Source organism: Achroia grisella, unplaced genomic scaffold (assembly GCF_030625045.1).
Source record: "Achroia grisella isolate CSIRO2021 unplaced genomic scaffold, CSIRO_AGI_Agris_v1 utg971, whole genome shotgun sequence".
Lineage (NCBI taxonomy): Eukaryota > Metazoa > Arthropoda > Insecta > Lepidoptera > Pyralidae > Achroia > Achroia grisella.
In genome coordinates this window covers 797,029-812,401 of record NW_026713077.1, presented here as the reverse complement: position 1 = coordinate 812,401, position 15,373 = coordinate 797,029, and the positions used below count along the sequence as shown (strand labels likewise).

Below are 15,373 nucleotides of genomic sequence, written 5' to 3'. Positions count from 1 at the left end.
TACGCAACGGATTTTAATGCAGTTATCAGTAATAGATAGAGTGATTCAAGAGGAAGGTTTATATGTATAATACATGCGTGTTATAGTATAGAACAAGCAGAAAAATTAAAATATTTGTAATGCATCCGTGCCAAGGCGGGAACGGTCGCTAGTATAAGTATTAAAATATAGTACAAACAGCATGTATTACGTTAATGTTATGAGAAACATAGCTATTACTTATTTAATGAGTAATTAAATCACTAATTACTTTAATAACAAATGTAGAATAACACAAAATGGCGGCCGATAAGCGCGCGAAATTATATAAATTGTGGTAAACATGAAGGCAAAGTTAATTTATTATGATGCTGTAACATATATCAATAAATATGTGACTTATATGTAATAATAAACATGTAAGTAAACAAATAGATTATATAAGTGTTTGAAATTAGGTAAATATTTTCATGGAATAACCTATTTCCATATTGACCTACTACATACTTGTATAGTAACACAAAAATATCGAAGTAACTTGAACATATAGTAACATAGGCAATGAAGACACTTACATTATAGTATTTTTGAATTATTTTCAATTTAGACAGACTTTTTACAGTTACTACAAATAAAAATCGATAGGTTTCCGATTTGACATTAATCGTTCTAAAATTCCAGTTGATTGAAATATATTATTAGTACCAGTTTCTAGTTTTAATTCCACGACGCATTAAATGTACGGTAGTAATAGTATTAAAAAAACGACAAGCGACCGAGAGTGTCCTATATATACATATAAATAAATTATTTTGAATTCGAACTCAATATAACTTTAATATACGATTTGGTAGCACCTGTTCACAGTTGCTACCAATTTCAACTTTCCATAATCGAAAATTTATGGATTATCTGTTTCTAATGAGTATTTTTAATCTGTGCCACGCTGTCAAAGGACGTAGTAGGTGTCATATAATAATGCGCAGTTAGGTTACAGCTATTGTGAACAATGAGTATACCTTTAAATAGGTAAATAATGTAAATATATATACATAATATGTTTTGTTGTACTCATACATGTCTATTTATATTTTAAAACATGCTCTAGTATATACCTACATTACGAACGGCTTCTTTTAAAAATAGTTTCTTTAAACTATTTCTTTATAACGCGTGTAGGCGAAACGTGATTCCAGTATTGAAGATTTAAAACATACTTACATAACATTTTTTTTTTTAATTTCTTCGAGTTTTCTTCAACCGATTGCAAAAAAAGATGGTTGTCCATTGGAAATTCCTAATAATATAAAGCAGATTTTGATGGAATCTCTTTGAAATAATTTGATTACGATGATGATGTTGTCATACAAATTTTGTCAAGGTATGTATAATAAGAAATAAGTATAGGAATAATATGTATGCCATTATTTTAAATAGATATATCGTTGCAGAAAATATATATACTACTTAATTGTAATAAATAAAAATAATAAATATAAATAATCAGCAGAAGCTGTTAAAATGAAGCGATAAAATAATAAAAGTTTATTTGTGTACTAAAAGAAGTAATAAAAACACTGTAAGTATATGAATAACAAAATTAAATTCGCTTCATGAGATGCTTTAAGCGAGTTAAATTTTGTCAACTTGAAGCATCATAAGCTAAAAATTAAACATTAATAATAGATCTATTATTTTTAAAAATGGTCTTGTAATCGATCCTTTATCTTTATGATATAATCTAATAAAACAATTAACCAATAAATGCTAACAAAACAAATGACCACGCCCCCAAACACAATAATCGTTTCGTGGTCGACAATGACTGGAATATTTGTTTGTTTTTTACATTTTATTCCTGTCACAACTGGCATATAATTATGATGTATGCAACCAATAATCTATATAGTAAGTACTATTTATTACAAACAAATGGTTACGTAATTTGTAATTAGTGATAGGTTATCATCACCTATACTCTATATGCGGCCCTGCTTCATTTAGAACTTCATTTAGAACGGTGACAAATGTCTGAGAATGAATTTTACACTGTCATCTTTCTTTGGTACCTTTATCTCTCTAGCGTATTTAGCAAGCAGTGTATTTTTTTTTAATTAATAGAAGACGATTTTCGTATAAACAAAAATATTTTATAAAAGTCACCATTCTGGTCCAGCACGTTTTGCATTTTTACCTTTACTATAGAAAAAAAAATATTCGAACATGCTGCTTATTGCTCTCCGTCTTTAAAAGGACACCAACCAAAAACTACTGCGTAGAATTAATTAAACATTTTCACATAGGTACAAGCCTCGCTATATCAAATCTCAAAACAATGATTATGCTACCTAAGTGTGAAGTTGGGTTCGAAAAAATACAATTAAATTCCCTGTCGGGAAAAAACGTAAATACTTTCAGAACAACCTAATAATAACATTAATTCTTTTTAGATGTTGATATAAAATCGTAACGAGGTTGAATACAAAATCTCTTGTCAGCAATATAGGTGGCCATGTTTTCACACGCAAGTTTTTTTGCTGATTCTTCTCGTGTTGTGTCTGCGCTCCGAATAAAAATGTATGACTATTTAAAAGTGCTTATATTATGTTTATTTGAATAAAAAATATTTCTATTAACAGTAAAAAGTAATACATCATCCCACGTGTACTTTGATTCTGTTTGCTTGCAGTTATCATATCATAATGGTAGAATAGAAATAAACACGTACAAGAATATAGTAGTGAAACTGTACCTATATTAAACAACTACGCAGTAATACGGTTACGGCAAAACAACGATTATGATTACAGAAACAACTATGATTTGATGGTATTTATAAATCAAATTAAAATATCTTTATTTCTATAGCAGTTTGTATTCACACAAAATCTTAAATATGTAATAATGAACAACATTTATTTAAAAGATTAACTTGCTAGTTTCTACCTCTGCTTGTGATGAAACTGTATTCCGAAGGAACGCTAGAATAAAGAAAATATTATATGACTATTCAAAAGTATATTTGAATAAAGATTATCTACAGATATGTCTATTAAAGATTTATGATAAATTCAATCTTTTGAGACGAGAAGAACTGCCAAAAAACAGCTTTATGACTTCATTTTATTTTGTGTGGCTGGAATGACATAGTAATTAACCCACCAGGTGGAAAGTATGAAGGAATATGAATAGTGAACCCGCCTCCTCCAATGTTATAGCGGAAGATGATCACACAACATCTAGTTCCAAGCTAAGCAGAGCTTGTGTTAGGTACTAGACAACGGATAAAAATATCCAGATACATTTTTTTTGTAATAACGTACACTCAAGAACCACAGGCTAAAAACCAAGTCAATACGTACTTCATTGTAATATCAACAATATTTGTGACAACATTGTGAATTTAACACATGTTGGTCAAATAAACGAAAATAAGCGTGCGAAATTCATTGTTTGCAGCAACCAATCAAAACGTTATGTTCAAACTGTGTTACCTATGTTGAATGGAAAGTATGTATTATAAAATAAAATTTAATTTAATGGTATGCGTAATATTGTTAATAACATTATTCTAGGTATATTGATATATATATAGGTATCAAGTCACTTCAAGTCAATCCAATATTAGAAATAGTGAATTCTCTTTTTTTTCGGACTACTCTAATGCTGTTGGCCGCTGGCCTTTACAGCTTCACCGGACGTTAGGGGGCGATTTCAGATGGCACTCCAAACCCGTGGAAGGACTTATAGAGCGGCTGAAGGCCAACTCCTGCCTGACGGATACGACTAGTCTGAGGGCACCATTAGGGGTTCGAACCTCGGCTCAGGCCGTCGTAATTTCGATCCCCGTTTGAATTGGACGGGGGATCGATCGGAGGGGTACTGAATACTCCAATCTTTACAATTTTTGAGAATAGTACCTATTGTATTTTTTTATGGATGATATGGTGCCTCCGTGTTCGCTAACGGTTTACGATGGCGGGGTACCAGTGGAGGATGACAAGATGAACATGAGGTCATGGTACATTGCTGGCATGGGGTCAATTGTCAGTACTAACGACCCCTTTCCCCCATCAGTATTGTATTTGGTGCGCCTATGCCCACAGTTTTTATATATTTACCTTATACAATATAGTTAAAACAGTAATTTTATCGTACTTCGTATCATAACTATTACAAAATACTAATTTTAGTTAACAGTATTATCCACTATATAATTCTAATATTTCACTTTATTTGGTCGTGAAACAATCGACCTTCCGTAATACAGTTTCAGTCAAGATTAATTACTCTGTCAACTGCAAGTCTAATATCATGTATCTATAATTAAAATTGATTAAACTAGTTGAAAAAGCAAACTATATAAATTAAAAAAAAAAATTGAATGAATAAAAAAATAAAGGTTTATCTTGGGAACACAGCATATATGACCCGTGCGGGAAGTTGTCGTGTTATTAAAAATAACAATTTTGTTTTCACGATAAGTCAGTGTGAGTTGAAGCCTGTTAACTCGGCATTACACTTAGAGCGACCGTGGCCTAATTTTTTTTTTAATTTATAATGAAAACATTGTCCCGACCCCAAATAATTTGTACCTACTTGATAATTTTAATAGATAAGTTTAGGTATAAAATGTACTGTACTGTTTGAGGGAATACTTAAAATCTTAGATTTCTTCATGTAATTCCTCTTAAACTGAAACATACATCAACGTCTACAAAGTACACATTTGGCTGGCGTTAATGCTATTTAATGTTTGGGTACACATTCAGACCGGTCGTGCGATTTTATATTATAATCCATAGCAGACATTTGTAGAGACTGCAGTGCTTGCAGATGTATTACGATTTGTTGTTAGATTTGTTTATAAACTAGTTGCAGGCACAATACACGCGTCGCATGCGTGCTGCAGCTATTTACCTCGCGCGGGAATGAGACGCAAATATTGAGTAAAGAAGATGGAGAGAAAACATCTGGCCGATGCCACGACACTGCACGACACCTCTTTATTCTGATTTGCATTCGTTTTTTTAACTATCTATGAATAAGTAGAGGTTCGTGCATATAAATATACTGCTATGAGTGAACAATATTTTTCACTTACTACAAATTTGTGTACTTAAATGCTTAGATACTGGGGTCACGAAGTATATGTAAACACTTATGTACCTTGTCGCAATAACATTAGTATGTAAACAAGTTTGGAGTCAATAATAAGATTGTAAAAAATATTTTTAAGTAGTAGGCTTAGGAATTATTCATATAAGTAGCAATACAAACAACAATCAACATACCTTAGTTTATGAACTATCTATTTTTTATTTTCTTTTTTTTATCAAGCGTGTTTATGGTTTTTGGATTGGTCTTTAGGTCCCAATCGACGCCACTTGCTTATTATAATGTAATGATTTATAAATACATTAGACCTTCATCTATTATATATGACCATATACCATTTGTATATTACTTACCATTACCTCTAACCTATAAAGATATATTATAGCTCAGACAATAAAATCACACTTAAAATCAAATCAAAATGTCGTTATTGTTGCAGAGATATAATAACATTTAACATGTAGGTACATACAATTTCAGTTCTATATCAATAAGTCGAATATCTTTTTAAAAGTAAAATAAATTGTTTATGGCATGTGATCGCCATTAGCTTATCCTCTATATTGTCACAGGTCATTGATTTATTAATATTGTTCTATATTTAAAAGATAAAAATCTTTTATAATCGTTACTAGGTACTTGACATTAAACTTTTAAAATACGAATATGAGTGGTAAATATAAATTAAAGTTAAAAATCATGCACTACTATTCTTTCTACATATTAAATATCAACCTACATAACCTCTAAACTTAATTTGTAAATGGTTACAAGTACAATAATCATTTTTGTTGTCACATAAATTATTTATTAGGTACCTACTTTGTTAGAAATGTTTGTTTATGTCAAAAGTGTCAGCGCGCTAAAATATTACATTGTTTACAAAGTTATCGCACGTGACATATATTTCTACCTATTAAATATTTCACTTAAATACCCAGAGCCGTAAAAATAAAATGGAAATGCATTTAAGTAGGTAGGCACTTAACTGTTTTAACCGTTTCTTTTTTTATTCTAACAATAGCATAGGAATAAAGTTCGAAATTTAAAATATTGTAAATTTATGATAGCAAGTACTATAGAGTTTTAGTAACAGAGGTCATATTCCGCGACCAGTCTTGCAACTATTATGGAGTCGGTCACCGACCCTTTGAAGATGCTACGCACACGTGCTCAGCTTTAGTAAACACGAAATGGCGTTCTTGAAATATATTCAAAATGGCGGATTTTACTTTCAACCCGTCGAAAGTTAAACAAGAGCATATCAAGCTATTTATTTATAATCATTAAAAATACTAAGACTTATCTACATTTTATCAAATACCAATGTTTTAATTTTTTTATGGCACTATAACAGCAGTAGATTATAAAAAAGATAAGGAAAATATATAGTGTAATATAAACACAAGTTACCATACTGTCAAATTAAAGCCTCCTTTTGCAGTTTACTGTCAAGACGGAAAAGAAAATTGAAGAGATGCCGTAAGAAATAATTGAGGCATCCAATCAGCAACCGTTATAATGAGATTCTTTGAAATTACGCGGGAAAAAGCCAGTATCGGGGCATTATAAAAATTACCTTGTCCTGTACACGTCTGGTAGGCACTCACTCAATTATATTTCGCCGAAACCTTGTCATACTTCCTATATAATAATAAAAGTCGTGTTTGCGTACTGCCAAGGTTTTCTCTAGATAGTGCAGCCTGAGATTATTTTTGCTGACTTAATAAGTACTGGCAGCTTATGTTATATATATAAATATATATATTTAAGTTTTTAAAACTCTTTAAATTTGGAACTTTGTAGATTGAATGAAAGATTAAAAACAGGCTTTAAAGTTTCTGTTGATGAAATTGTGGTCTAGTCTGTGCTTACGGTTTACAAAGGTGGGAAATCAATGGAGGATGATACGATGAGAAGGATACAAGCAAAGGAATTGACACATTTCTAATAATGGAACTGCTAGTCCTTATTACTAATACCCCCTCCCCCCTGCGGCCAAATGATTGATAACGGACAGGAGTTGATAAACAATGCTACCATTATTTCCAAGGCCATCACTTCTAAAGTAACACATTCAATGCAAGATAAAATTATGAGTGTTTCTACAGGCATGCAATAAATAATAGAATGTGTTATTTACTTTTTTTTATTTATTGTAACCAATTAGTCACACGCTATCTATATTTGCCTTGAAATGGCAATGATAAAGTTCGTCACCTTATATTCGTATCTAATTGCAAAGTCACTTTGGAATTGGAGGCCGCGTACGGGTCGACGGAGTGTCGGGCGTCTTGCAAGATGAGCTGAGGAGTGGATGGATGCGGAAGGCGGAAGATCGCACATAGTGGAAAGCATTGAGAAAGGCCTATATCCAACAATAGATACAGACTGCATTAAAATCCGTTGCGTAGTTAAAAGATATAAGCGAACAAGCAGCGGAAGCGATTTCATTTTATACTTACTTTTGTCCACTTTTGGTACAACAGTCCCATCGTACTTTAAATCTCTGATATAAACAAAAAATACATTAATAAAAAAAAACAGGATTATAGACAATGTAAGGAAAAGTGGCATTTAAAGATACTCCAAATTAAATCATACACCAAAATCGCGACCTCAGACGAGGTTCTTTACTAAATTGGACGATCGTTTTCTCATGTTGACTCATGTACATATAAATACATTGATAACCTTTAGAGTATTGTAGTTAGAGACAGAATAATATGCTATCCATTGACACATTACCCTTAGAGTCAGATTACAGAACATATTGTATTACACGTGGAATATGTCTGTGAGTACGTTGGACATAGTAAACAAAGTTGTGAAACAAAGAAAATAATACGGTAATGTTGAATAAAATGCATTGTTTAAAAAGTAATTAAGCATCTTGACTTGACTAGAACTGCAGTAAGTTCTATACTAGAACGTGTATCTAAAGCTGCACTAGCAGGCTTCTATTAGATTTATCTGGGCTCATAGGGAGACAAACACGAGCGGTGAAGGTGAGTGTTGATGTACGTCGGCAGGTGATTAAACCTAAACCTGGGTTTTAAGTCCCGGGAACTGCTCGGAGTTTCCCTCTGTGCCACACGATGGACTTTGCACCTGCACGGTGAATCCTCCATGGATTCACTAATGCTAAGAAGTTGGTCTAAAATTGAGTAACATTAGGTAGGTAGTTATAGTTACCCTTTATATCGTAGACACTCTACTATTAAGTTTATTTGAATTAAGATACCTTACATCTTTATGCTGTTTAATGCTAGAAGAGATTTTATTAAACAAATAATCAGCCTGACCAATCGTGCTACCAAATTATAAACTTTCTGTTTATATTGTCAATAGATTTTTATTTATAACTTGAGAGTTACGATAAAGTCTTGTTGAAACAACGTGCTATCATGTGTAACTTTGTATTATTTTTATCGTATTTACATGATAAGAGCAGATATATATATAGATATTTTTATAACCAAATATATATATGTAGACTAAATGACCATGTTTATACAGGCTTTCAGGACCGTGGGTGATAGGGTTCACTGCCACAGTGATCGCCCAATTAACTTGCTATATTCGCTTTTAGGTTTGAGTATGTTTGAATTGTATTTAGGATTAGTTTAGTTTGTTACCAGTGTTTTCCCGGATATTTAGTCAAATTAATTTTTTTGTAATTTCACATTTTTTTTGTGTTAGTTTTGTCACGATAGGCAGGTAATCAATGTCACCTTTTGTTTAATTAATTAGTCACTTGTCTGTGCGTTATCGTATGACTGTACGGATATTTGACGATATAAATATAATGTATGTATAGGGTTGGACTGTCGCCAAGTTGATATATATCTCGAATTCACGATAATTATGCTTGTACTCACCAATTATCAATTTAATCTTCTTATGTATACATAGAAACTATATTATAATATAATAAGAATTTACATTTACAAAGTACATTTAATTAGATACTTACTCATATTATAATTTAATAGTTACTATGCTCAGTCTAATTTAAAAGAAATGCCGGCCGACTTGACTCAACTTATTGTTTCTAATTTTTTATTTATTGTTAAATACAAAGATTTGTACAGACATGGGTCTTTTCCAACGTAAGTATATTTATAAAGAACTCTCGACGAGTCCATTGTAAATGATCGAGGGTTCTTTATATGTGTATTTATTATGCAGTTTTGTGTCTCAGTTCTCAGTTGAAGGCACTCCGAACTGACGTTAGATTTGACATATTATAAGTGTCATTGACATAAAGTACATTTGGTTAGATTCGATTTGATACAATATCGTACTAAACAGCAAACTAATAATAGCTTAAAGAAATTTAATATATCGTTGTAATTGTTGCAGGTATGCGAGAAATTGGAGATCGGCGCTGAGGCCGACTATTTTGGACTACGAGTGAACTCAGGCTCAGGACCGGGGAGATGGTTGAACTTGAGGAACCCGTTAGACCCTCACCGCATCCCTGGAGGTCGGCTGGACCTACGAGTCAAATTCTGGGTGCCCCCACATCTGCTGATTAACGAACCGACCCGCCATCAGTTCTACCTTCACGCTAAATTAGATCTGACTGAAGGTAGACTGGTCGTAGCTGATTGGGAGGTAGCCAGACGGATAATAGCTTACATAGCACAAGCGGAGACAGGAGACTGCGACCCAGATGTCCCACCCACTCATATTTATGAAGAGTGTGACAAAATTGGACCACAGGGCGAGAAACCGGAAGATCACATGGAGAAAATAATAGACTATCATTGCGAAATTGCCGGCATGAGGGAATCACAAGCGGAATATAGGGTTCTTAAAGAAATTTCCAACCTTGAGTCCTTTGGCGAAGAGCTATTTTTCTGCAAATCTGTAAACGAGAGCAACAACGCACATAATTTGTACAATCATCTGCTATACCATAGACCACAGACGGAGGAGCCGAGGGCTAGGGAATCTGACCAGGAGATAGATGGTGGGGCAACCGTTGGTTGTTTAGCATCGGGACAGACTGGCGGTGGCTGTGGATGCAGATTGAGTACCAGTGTTGGTGTGGGACCTCATGGGATCGTGGTGTACCGACCAGCGTGCAATGGCGAGCAGGAAATAGGTGTAGAAAAACAAAGGTTGGTATTCATTTTGTTATTGACTCATTTGAATAATGGAACAGGTTTTAAAAACGATTTTGATTGTGTTTATCACTTCATGTAATAATGATAAGTCTTGTTCTACCTGACGATTAAATGTCAAAATTTGATTTTTTCGAACTATTCTAATGTGGGTGGCCGCAGCTGGCCTTACAGCTTCATCGAACGATAGGGGGTGAGTTCAGATGGAATTCCAAACCCGCGGAAGGATATGGAGCGGCTGAAGGCCAACTACAACAGTATAAACTCGTGTGAAGCCATGGTTGATCCCTAGTTTAATATAATTAACAAATATTTAAAAATAAGTACGGAAGAATTGAATAATAACTTCTTTGTTTATTTGATATGTGACGCAAAAACAGCAATGTAACATTGACTTGGTCGGGGCAACTGATAAGCAAACACGAATGTTAAAATAATCTCAGGATAATTCCAACAGCGCCTTCTAGTCCCAAGCTAAGCAGATCTTGTGTTATGGGCACTAGACAACAGATATAAATACATAGTAGTAGATAAAGTGAAGTAAATACATAATGTACATAGATAACTTCCAGACTGATCCAAACTCATGAATACAAATTGTTATAGGTTGCTCTGAATTTTAAAGCTGACCTGCACAATGGTCTAGGTTGAATTTAAAATTGTCCCTTACATTTAGTTAACACTGATTTGCAACAGATAATATTGTCAATTGTCTATTATAGTCTAAAAATATATAACAATGTTTTTTAAACTAATTTCTTCAGATATCTCCTAAACTTGTACTAATTTAAGTACATACATGGTGTTACAAACATAACCTCTATACGTGTTGATACACAATATTTACACAACGACCGTTCTTATCAATGTTTGAAGACACAGTTCTATTTTTCACAGATAATAGTTTATTTACGAATTCAAACGATAACACGATGGTGTTTCTATCAGTTTATCTATAAAAATTTCATATTAATTGGTTACAATTTTTATTCCATTCAGTTAATCAAAACAAAATATCTTTATATTTCATTTAATTAGGTGTTATTTGACTGTCCATCTCATTACTTAACAGATATATATTATTTTGTTTAATTCCGCTGCCATTAGCATGTGTGAGATCACAAATATTTTGTGCGGAAATATGACCACAGCTACTGGAGGCGTTACGACCTTCTCTATTGGTGATTAAATTTCTGAAGTAGGTAACTATAATATAAATGGTCAGTGGTAACAGCACTTAATGCAAAATTTTATAATTAACTATGGTATTATAGACATGTTTACGATACAACTTGTTTCAAAATAATGTATTTAATTCTTCAATAATAAAGCCTGTTTAACTAGTTAGATTAGTAATCTAAATCACATGTTCTTATATATTATTATCGTTTTACAACCTTATGAAATATGTCTAATATATGAAATTCTCGTGTCACAGCGTTTGTAACAAAGCTCCTCTCAAACGGCAGGACCGATTCTTATGTAGTGCGCATATTTAATAGGTCTGAGGACGTAGTGTTATTGGTTGTGTGCCGTGTGAAAAGGTTGGTCCACCTCAAAAACAATTGATATAAATTTTTTGGACAATATTTTTTTTGTTGTGGAATCGGCATTAAATATACATACAACCCTAATTTTTCAACCTTCTACCATCAACCCCTATTTTTTAATAGCGGTATTAATATGTAGAGCAAAACAACGATTGCCGGGTCAGCTATTAATCTATATTTGTATAGTACTTAGCAATGGATTACAGATTACAAAATTCTAAATGATCTGTTTATCAAAATTCAAAGTACAGAAGTATTTGCGTAATGCGAGTGTAAACAAAGAGGAGCATCATCACTAGATAACTGGTTTTATTGCGCTGTTACTAAGACACATGTTTATGATTTTTAATTAATATAGTGAATAATAATCATCACATCATAGTAGAAATGTCTAAATACATAAATACGTGAGGCCAAAACTTTATAATTTCGACGGACGAGTATGAAATTTCGCACACTTATAGTTTATATAGAGAACTAGCTGTACGACTTAAAATAGGACCTTGTAATAAAAAATATATATTAATAATCTAACCCAATAAAAAAGTTTCATCGTTCTAGCTTCAAAAATGAAATTTCCATACATAATTCCATACAATTCAATCAACAGCCAAAAACTAAGTTTCAAACTACTATCTTTAAAATGAAGATACTTCCATACATACCATACATAATAACCCTTTTTCTTGTTTTTTTTTAATGCTACTTATATTAGTTCATCATGTACCAATGATAAGATGTCGCTATACTGTAACCATTTATGGCTTGTGGCGGTAGGTTCTGATATTTTCTCAACAGCCTAAAAAATGTGTTTCAAGTTAAAAAAAATGACAATACATGCATACAACATTTTAACTTTTTGACCCTTACAACCCATTTTCGTTAATTATATTTAATCAATACGCAAAAAAATAAGATTGAAGCTTAAACTTTTAAAATATTCCTCTTTCAGTCTCTTATAACCCTTTTTATCATTAAAAAGTAACCTATGTCTTATCTCAAGATCTAGACTTTAAATTTCATTTAAATCAGTTCATTTTGGCTTTTAAGACAGACAGACAACTTTCACTTTCATAATATTAGTAAGGTATTTATTAAATAAACTGACCCAAAAAAGCGTAAGAAAAAAGCTTCATCGTTCTAGCTTCAAATATGACGAATTTCCATAACAACTTTTATCTGCTATTTTATTTTACCCCTTGAATGGTGACAATGTGATATTTACAAATTTAAATGTCATATTTATTTATATTTAATAAACAGTTTAAACATTTCTTTAAATTCTTTTGAAAATTGGTGGTCAGTTGGCCAATAACATAATAAAATTTTGTTAAATCAAAATAATAGATGTGATATTCTAAATTGCAAACTATCCCTCTACTTGCGCGAACCATATCTCTGACTCTACTGGCCAGAATGGAGAAACGCGTATTCCGAACCTGAATAGCTCGGATGGAACGGTAGATGTTGTTTCTTCCAAGGAAATGTTGTTCATATGTATTGACAACATTTTTAATATTATATGTTGTTTTATTCTTCAAAAACATTAATAATATGTTCTTACGCTCTTGTCCAAGAGCAGGGTCATCAGTTATAGTCTATACCAGGATTATATTTGTGTATTTATAAAATAAAATTGCAGAGCAAACGTTTATTCATTTAAATTCATAAGGAGACAACGGATTGACAATAATCAGTTGCGCGCGCAACGCGCTGCTTATACAAATGACATATATGTTTATTTATGACATATGAGCGTTAATAAGTCGCATATCTAGTACAATACTGGTGTAATTCAGAAATTAAAAATTTTTGAAAATAGACTTAATGACACAATTATAAAGTAGACTTTCCAAAATATCTAATTTTTAGTTAAGCCATTATTATAAATAAGTGTGTATTCAACCGCATAAAGATAACCTTGCATTACCATTTTCAACCCCTTACAACCCTTTTTTCGCATTAAAAAGTAGCCTATGTCCTTCCTCGGCGTCTAGACTATATGGGTACCAAATTTCATTTAAATCAGTTCAGTAGTTTTGGCGTGAAAGCGAGACAGACAGACAGACAGACAGACAGACAGACAGAGTTACTTTCGCATTTATAATATTAGTAAGGAAGTAAGGATGAATGCAGAATGATATTATATTTTATAATTATACATAAAAAATACATTAAATCAATAAAACAATATTACACACACCACTATGTGCCTATTTGACATACAAACATGTATATTCTTTTGTTTATGGTCAAATTGAGAATACATTAATGTTGTTTGTCTTTAGTATTTGTCTATAGTTTTTCTGAATGTTTTAAATAAATTGTAAATTAATTATGGTCGAATTATAGAGCCTGCATAATGTTTAGAACTAACATACATTTAGGCGTCTAGTCCTATTTGATACGATATTGTCACTCAAATAATAATAATTAATAGGAAGAACTTACAGAACTGAAAATAGGTTATAGGTTATTGTTTATACAACTAGGCGATATGAGTGCTGTCCAGAAATAATTTATATAACAAAACATCGTTTATCAACTAGTTTTTTTTATATATTAATGCTTAAAAATACCCATTACTATCACTGTCCTCTTTTTATCGGTGTTCCAACGCAGATACAGAAGTATAATTTGACACGAAGTTTTTTCTGTCGTCGATTTTTGATATCTTAACCGTTGAGGTCAGGGTAGTAAACTATATATTATAAATAGAACAGCAATCTAGAATAATTGTAATTATACAAAACTTAGATATATATAGTTAATAAGAGATAGATAACTACCTACTCATCCGTCATACTCGTGAACAAGTCAATAATATTTTGACTCTAATGAGTTACTGCATTTTGTTACTTAAAAATGTAAAGTTACAACAATTATTTTCAAGAGCAACATGCAAATTTTTAGTTTCTTCGTTGAGATGACACAGCTTTCGAAATGAGTGGTAGATGAAAAAGTAACTATGACTATTAAAACGTACTTACTTAAATTTGTTTGACATGATGCCTACGGCTACCTTTTACCATCGCACCGCTCGCCATCGACAGGGAATTCATCCCCACACGCTGGAACCTAAGTGGTCTCGTACAGTGCGGTTTCAGAGGAGCTGCGTACACTTAAAATGAACTACCTGCCGAGGTTTTCTCGAGAGACTACAGCATGGGGGTTTTCAAGAAGGGTATATTAAGGTTTCTTAAGGGTCGGCAACGCGCATGTGACACCCCTGGTGTTTCAGGCGTCCATAGGCTACGGTAGCCGTTTACCATCAGATGGGCCGTATGCTTGTTTGCCACCTAAGTGGTATAAAAAAAAAAATATAATTTGAATAAAGATTTTTTTTATTCTTTACTAACGTTCGTTGCTGTATAACAAAAACATACAAAGCCTATTGAAACAATAGCGTAGCTACCTACTGTAATCAACTTTGTGTGTTCAGGATGTTTTAGCAAAAAAAATGAAAATTTGTAAGTAAATTGCTTGTACTAAAACATGAAGTGCAAAGGCCAGAGAACGTCATCTACACATATCTACAGCCGATTTAACTATACTATTACAAGTTTCAATATATATATCTAAACAGGAAAAGTG

At 32.4% G+C, this 15,373-nt stretch overlaps 1 protein-coding gene across 1 annotated transcript in view; it reads left to right on the top strand.

The window, feature by feature from the left end:
* Window positions 1-15,373, top strand: part of LOC131854174 (E3 ubiquitin-protein ligase MYLIP) — a 38,475-nt gene that overhangs the window by 17,007 nt on the left and 6,095 nt on the right. The window contains exon 2 of the mRNA XM_059205304.1: window positions 9,463-10,226. Coding sequence (XP_059061287.1) covers window positions 9,463-10,226 — 764 coding nt within the window. The remainder of the gene's footprint in view (window positions 1-9,462; window positions 10,227-15,373) is intronic.